Here is a 6607-nt window from a genome sequence, read left to right as displayed (position 1 = left end):
AGGGCAAAGGAAGGGAATCATTCTGCCACGCCAGGGGAGCCAGGCTCAACTCCAGCACAAGCACAGCCCTTCCAGGCTGGCAAGGCACTTCGTGCTCTTCCTGAGGAAGGTGCGTTTCCCTCTGCCATCAATATTTCCCTTCCACAAGCTCCCCTTTCCTGCCTAACCCCTGGGGCAGTTTCACCAGGCCTGGCACAGGGACCTCTGTTCTGCCGGTATGTGGAATTAACTACAAAGATTCTCTGCATGAACACAGAGAAGAGGAAAGCCTCTCCCCCCTTCTTTAAGGATTTCCCCAGAAGAGTGATTCCACATGCGCTCCTATGCCATGTAATGCCCTGTTTCCTATCCTGTGGCTGTGAATTTGGTAGGAAGTAAAAATTACGTGTATTGATAACCCAGAGGTATCAAAGTAAGCTACACTGCTGTGTGCAAAACAGACGTCAGAGGGTTTGCAGCCAGGGTTTCTGCCATGACTAACCCTTCTTGCTCCCAAAGATCCTAAAAGGTGACCCAGGTTCCTTGGAGGAAAGATCAAGGCTACGCACCTCACACAGCATGGGGTTGTCTACCCTCCCCCAAAACTTTTGCTGATACAAGAAAAACTGCACATCAGCAAATTAAAAAAAAAAAAATGAACGCAACTGTTCAAATTATACATTCAGGAGTATTTTTGCCCAGAAGACCTCCATCCTACCTAGCAGAGATCCCATGTTAATTTCATTCAGCTTTGTGCTTGTGGTGATTGCAGCTGAGTCTTTCTGGGGTTCATCCCAGGGCAGTTCAGGGAGCTCCAGGACCCTGGACTCTGAAGGTGGAGGCAATGGCCCATCTCTGCTCCCAAGCAGCATCCGCAGAGGCCTGGGGATGTGCAGGTACAGACACCTTGCTGTGTCCCCTTTTGCGTCTCAGCCTTTGTGACCAAAGGGGCTTGGTCCTGTCCTGCAGCGTTACTCCATGGCTCCTGGGCTCTGGGACCAGGCTCTGCCTCTCCTGGCCAGAGTTTCTGGTCAAGTCCCAGCTGCTTCAGGCCTGAGCAGAAGTAGGAGGAACTGCTGTCAAGCGAAAAGTGCTCATCATGTGATTGATGACCCTTAATAGAGCCAGCCCCCTCCCTCCCCCGACAGCCCCACTTCCAACAAGGACCACGGTGTACCCACTGCCGGAGAACCGTTGCCGGCTCAGGGATTAACCTGCTTGCTTCCTCAGAAAGTGCCTGCAGCAAACAACAGAGCTCTCGTCCAGCCCATCTCACACCTTTTAAGGGCAGAGGTAGCCAGTTCGTCAATATGTGACATGCCGTGGTGCCCAGCCGACCGCCGCAGCCCTAATTGCCCTGGCAGCACCGGCCCCTTTGTGCTCCCCGTCTGGCTCCAGCTTTTGTTGCCGGGCAGGTCTGCGGCGGCAGCGCCGGACGCCTGGGCCTCTGGGCCCCGCAGCACACTGCGCCTTCACCGGGCGGCCATTGTGCGCGGCCGCTGGGCACACACGGCAGGCTGGCATGGGGAAGGATTGAGCTGAGACCTGCAGCTCCTTCCCTCCGTCCCCAGCCAACACCTGTCAGCAGGGCACCCTCCCGGCACGAGTCAACAGCTCCATCCTCTTTACCCTCACTTTTTCCCTGGCCGAGTAGTCCCTTCTATATCTGGGACCTCCCTGCGTCATAGGGCTTCCCATGGGGCTGGAGGGGTGCAGAGACCCCAGTGGTGGATCCTGCCTTCAGACTTCTTGCCATGGAGCTCCAATGACCCAGCTGGTCCCCAAGAAAGTCAGGGGGCTTCTAGTTGGTGCTGGTGGCCTCCCTCTTTCTTAGCCAGCCTCTCCCTGGCCTCTCACTCCTTCCTTGCCTCCTGGGTGTGCAGTCACCTGCCTCCTCTTCACCCATGGACAAGGTTGCCTGCAGCCCCAGGTGACCCAGGGGTGGTCCCATAGTGGCAGCTTTGCAGGATACCCCAGTATCCCTCCCCAGCCTGCCCAGTGACCAGGGCTCTGCAGAAGAGGCATTTGACTTTGTTCCCCACACAAGCAGCACCTGCAAGACAGTGGCATCCCTGGGAGCCCCTGGCAGTACCTGCCTAGGTCTCCCTGGCCCAGGTGCTGCTCACCAGGCCCAAGACAGAGGAACATGTATGGGACCCCCCTCAACAGATATAGGGTGCAAAGGGGCAGCTAAACCCTGCACTGACTGCACGGAGCTGACACAAAGCCTCATCTCCTTTCTGCAGCAGGGAAACTGCTGTGGCCCCATTAAATGGTGGGTTACTGTAAGGAGACAAGTGGAAACCCAAACCCCTCTGTTCTGAACCTGCATGGCCTCGCTGAAGCTCGGTGCACCCCTGAGGCTCCTCAACCAGTGCTGTCGGCAGCTCCCCATCCCAAACACTGCTGCAGCACTGCCAGCATTTAGAGGCCCAGGCTCAGGAACCCTGTTACAGGTCTGGAGCAGATGGAGGGAGCAGGGAAGGAAGGAAAGGGGTGCTATGGCTCCTATTTGCAAAGAAAGGCAAGGCTGGGCTCAGCCCCAGGCCTGGCCTTGGCTGACGAGTTGTGTTTTAAATGGGTGACCGGAGTTCAGCACATCAGATGCTGTTGCAAAGGAGCTGAGTTCCTACTGAGTGTGAAAGGGGGTTGTTTATAATTTATGGGTTTTAAGTGATGGGCCAAGAAAAAGTCTGGCTTGTGCCAAAGTGTCTCTCTCCTCTAGATTGCTGATGCTTGTACAAACATTGTGAAAATGCCAGCGATCTCGCTAAAGTAACATTACTTCTAATAATTAGGTTATCATCACGGACTTCTATCGCATTACAAACGAGACGCCTCTGCCAGAGTCACGGAGAAGAAAGTGAATTTATTTACAAGAAGATTCCCTCTCGCACATGCTCCTTCTCCTCCCCCACTGGAAAGCAAGTTTGCAAACCCCCGTCTCTCTGCAATATGAAAATAATTCAGGGCAGTGTGCCTCTAACACCGTGTTTGTGGTCAAGGTTCCTCTGAAACCCCCTTCTTTCTCAGATCTGGGGAAGGGCTATCTATAAACGGCCTTTTCTTTCTTAACAGAGTTAATGAAGGACTGATAGTGTAAGTCAGAGCAGACACTGTTTGAAGAACAGCCTACAGAGCACGAAGGTGGGAAACACTTGGGGAAAGCACGTTGGGTTACACCAGGGGCAGCCCGGCAGAAATGGTGATGCCTTGCCATTTCACAGATGGAAGCGGGTGATGCGAAGCACGTCGTGCTTTCAAGAACACACAAAGAAACCTACATGGACAATTTCAGTTGTGGGTACATTGATTACAGAACGTTTTGGAGATACAAACATAGATATATATATTTATGGGATATTATAGAAGTATAATTCACAAGTGATGTTTAGCCTTACTTTTTTTGCATTGTTTGTATGTTTTGCTTACTCCTGGATGGAGCTTCTAAGAAACGATTTGTGTGAAAACTTCCATAGAAAACAATTCTAGGGCTCAGAATGGTTAAAATATGTCTCCGAACAAAGTAGTTTATTCTGTTCTGTTTTGTTTACAGATCTACAACACAGATGTCCAAATTTGCTTGGGTGAAAGTGAAATTGAACAAAAAATACACTTCTCAACGTAGCACGACATTGTTAAAATCGCACAGAGGGGGAAAAAAAACCCTAAGTAATATTTTTGACTCGTTACTGTCCAGCCAAACACAAATACCAGAAGGCGAGGAAGAAAGCAGGGAAGAAAAGAAGAAGAAAAGAAAGACAGAAGACTTGTCTGTGCTGACCAGAATTGGAGGAGTTAAAATATTTCTCACAATAGGAATGCCAGGTCCTGACATTAGAGGATGGAGTAGGAGCTGCAGTGTTTGTCAAACTGGGAAGTGGCGCGTCAGACGGTTTGGTGGGGAATACAGAAGTTCGGATTAATCTTTAACTCGACACTTTTAGAAAGAGATAAGAATAGTCTTCTCGGGCGACATGTACCGTCAGGAAGAGACTTTAATGACAACGTTTACAAAAGAAGGATCTCTGTAAATCCAGCGAGGGATCCAACACAGCCGTGTAACTAGAGAGGAGCAAACACCAGGGTTCAGAGCATCGTTCCTTTTTTTTTTTTTTTTTCCCTCCTTTCTTTTTCTCTCTCTCTCTGATTTATTTTTTTTTTTTTTTCCCCCCTTTCTTTTTCTCTCTCTCTCTGATTTATTTTTTTTTTTTTTTCCCCCCTTTCTTTTTCTCTCTCTCTCTGATTTATTTTTTTTTTTTTTTCCCCCCTTTCTTTTTCTCTCTCTCTCTGATTTATTTTTTTTTTTTTTTTTTAATTCTCCCCCGTGTTAGCTGTCCCGTTGGTGGCAGAGGGAGGCGGCGGTGCCCCTCCGCCGCAGGGCGCGGGGGGAGCGCGGTGGCACCGCCCGGCCGCTGCCCGCACCCCGCCTCGGCGGCTCCCCTTCGGCTGTCTACGTCTGATTGTCAATTTTCTTTCAAAGTTTATTTTTATGAAAAACAAGAGGAAAAGCTCGGGCTTCCAAAGATGTCTAAAAAATTGATTTATGGTTAGTATAAAGACAACAGTATAAATAACAAAGGAGGCGGCAGCTGCTGCGCGGATTGCTATGGAGACCCTAATGAAATTAGCACTATCAGAGGGTTTCTAATTTTTTTGCGTTCTAAGCTTCTAATTTCTTTCCTATTTCAGATAGCCAGAATGTAATTTTTAAAAAAATAAAATAAAAAGAAAGAAAATAAAATAGCCCACCGAACTAATAATATGTGCGATAGATACCCATTCAATAAATAAATGTTAACCTCACCGAGGTTTCTGTATGCAGGATTTGATCTGAAACAAGATGGCCAAGCGCCCCGCTTTGTAGATCGCCTCCTCAAAGCGGGGGCGCTTCCAACCAAAGGTGGCTTTCCCCGGCCGAGCCAGCCGCCAGCCGAGCCACCGAGGGGCTCCAGCGGGGCCAGCCGGTTAGAAATAAATACTTTTAAAATACTTTCGCTATTATTTTTTTTTTTTAAGTGTAACGGCTCTTTGTGTGATGCCACAGTTTGTTTTACTCTATTAATGACTTACGACTTGCTGTCTTAATTAATCCTTACATAAACTACAAACACCAGCCACTGTTACAACTGTTCAAGACTACTCTCTCAACTAGCTCAGACCGAATATACTAAATAGGTGAAATGTAAATCACCACGGACCTGAATCGCTCTCCCGAAGTATTGGTGAAGAAACTCTACAAATAGCCACATAAATACATTAAGACGAGGATAAATAATCAGTGATACAAAAATGTCTCGCTTAAAATAATAAATACATATCATTTAGTCCGATGCGATCCTTACGTTAGGGAAGAATCCATAAATTAACTTCTCTGAAATAAGCTTACGCGCGGGCGAGGTCCCACCGCTCACGACTGGTCTAGCACACCTCAGCATGACACGCTGCTAACGCTACGGCATCTCTAAGACTTACCTTCAAGTACATCATTACCAGCTTATCAGTCCCTCGGTTTGCAGTATATTGCACTGTCATGCTTAAAACAGCTCTAAGAAAGAAAAAAAATAATAATAATAATAAAAAAAAGAAGGCTCCTGCTCACGGACCTACTCGGGGCTGCGGAAGAGAGAGTGGGGAGCTGCTAGGGGAGACAAATCCACTAATACTGTTGGCACTCGAGAGCAAAGTCACACTGTCCCGTCAAGAAAAGTGAGGTAATCGAGAGGGGAGCGGGCCCCGCCGGCCGCCGCCCCGCTACAGATGCGTGAGCTTGGGGGCCTCCTGCATCCGTCCCTGAGAGGTGTGGTGGGAGGAGAGGTCCGTGTAGGTGGGGTGGGGGTCGCAAGGTCCGTGGTGGTGGCCGCCGGGGATCTGGGCGGCGCAGCTGTAGTCCACGCTGGCGGAGGAGGGGTGCTGCAGGTGGCCCAGGTTGAACATGGGGCCCGAGGCCGGCATCGAGTCCACGAAGTTGCCCCCGACGTAGACGGGACTGCCCTGCAGGCTGGGGTTGGCGAAGCCGCCGCCGCCGCCGCTCTGCATGGGGTGGGGGTCGTACTCCGCGCCCGCGTAGCGCTTCTGCTGCGGCAGGCAGCTGCTCAGCGGCGCCGTGTAGGCGGCCAGCCCGTACATGCTCTGCTGGGATTTGGCGAAGGAGGTGGGCGAGGGCGCGTCGTAGCCCAGGCTGTTGACGCTGGGGAGCTGGCTGGAGTAGCCGACGTGGTTCGGGCCGCTCAGGGGGGGGCTGCGGTCCGGGGACTGTCCGACGGGGGAGTGCATGATGCCTTTGGCTTTCTGGTCCTTTTTGTACTTCATCCGGCGGTTCTGGAACCAGATCTTGATCTGCCGCTCGGTCAGGTTGAGCAGGTTGGCCATCTCCACCCGGCGCGGCCGGCACAGGTAGCGGTTGAAGTGGAACTCCTTCTCCAGCTCCACCAGCTGCGCGCTGGTGTAGGCTGTGCGCACCCGCTTGGAGGCCGGCCCGGGGGGGCTCTTGTCCTCGCAGCTCTCTCCTGCGGGGGAAGAGCCACAGAGAGCCGTTGGTTCCCCCCCCCGAAAGCCCACACCGCCACCCCACCCCCCGGGGTCCCTTGGAGCCCCGCCGCCCCCCTCCCCCTCTGCCCGCGCCGGG

General features: G+C 51.5%; 1 protein-coding gene across 1 annotated transcript in view; it reads right to left on the bottom strand.

Moving 5' to 3' along the window:
• Nucleotides 1-4254: 4254 nt before the first annotated feature.
• HOXD3 (homeobox D3) overlaps nucleotides 4255-6607 on the bottom strand; it is a 31405-nt gene continuing 29052 nt past the window's right edge. Inside the window, 2 exon segments of the mRNA XM_014954140.1 lie at nucleotides 4255-6491; nucleotides 6494-6593. Of these exon segments, the coding sequence (XP_014809626.1) occupies nucleotides 5734-6491; nucleotides 6494-6593 (858 nt within the window). The 3' untranslated portion in view covers nucleotides 4255-5733.

The sequence above is a fragment of the Calidris pugnax genome, unplaced genomic scaffold, assembly GCF_001431845.1.
Source record: "Calidris pugnax isolate Ruff unplaced genomic scaffold, ASM143184v1 scaffold103, whole genome shotgun sequence".
NCBI classification, from domain to species: Eukaryota; Metazoa; Chordata; class Aves; order Charadriiformes; family Scolopacidae; genus Calidris; species Calidris pugnax.
The sequence above is the reverse complement of the archived record's forward strand: the minus strand, read 5'-3'. Positions and strand labels throughout refer to the sequence as shown.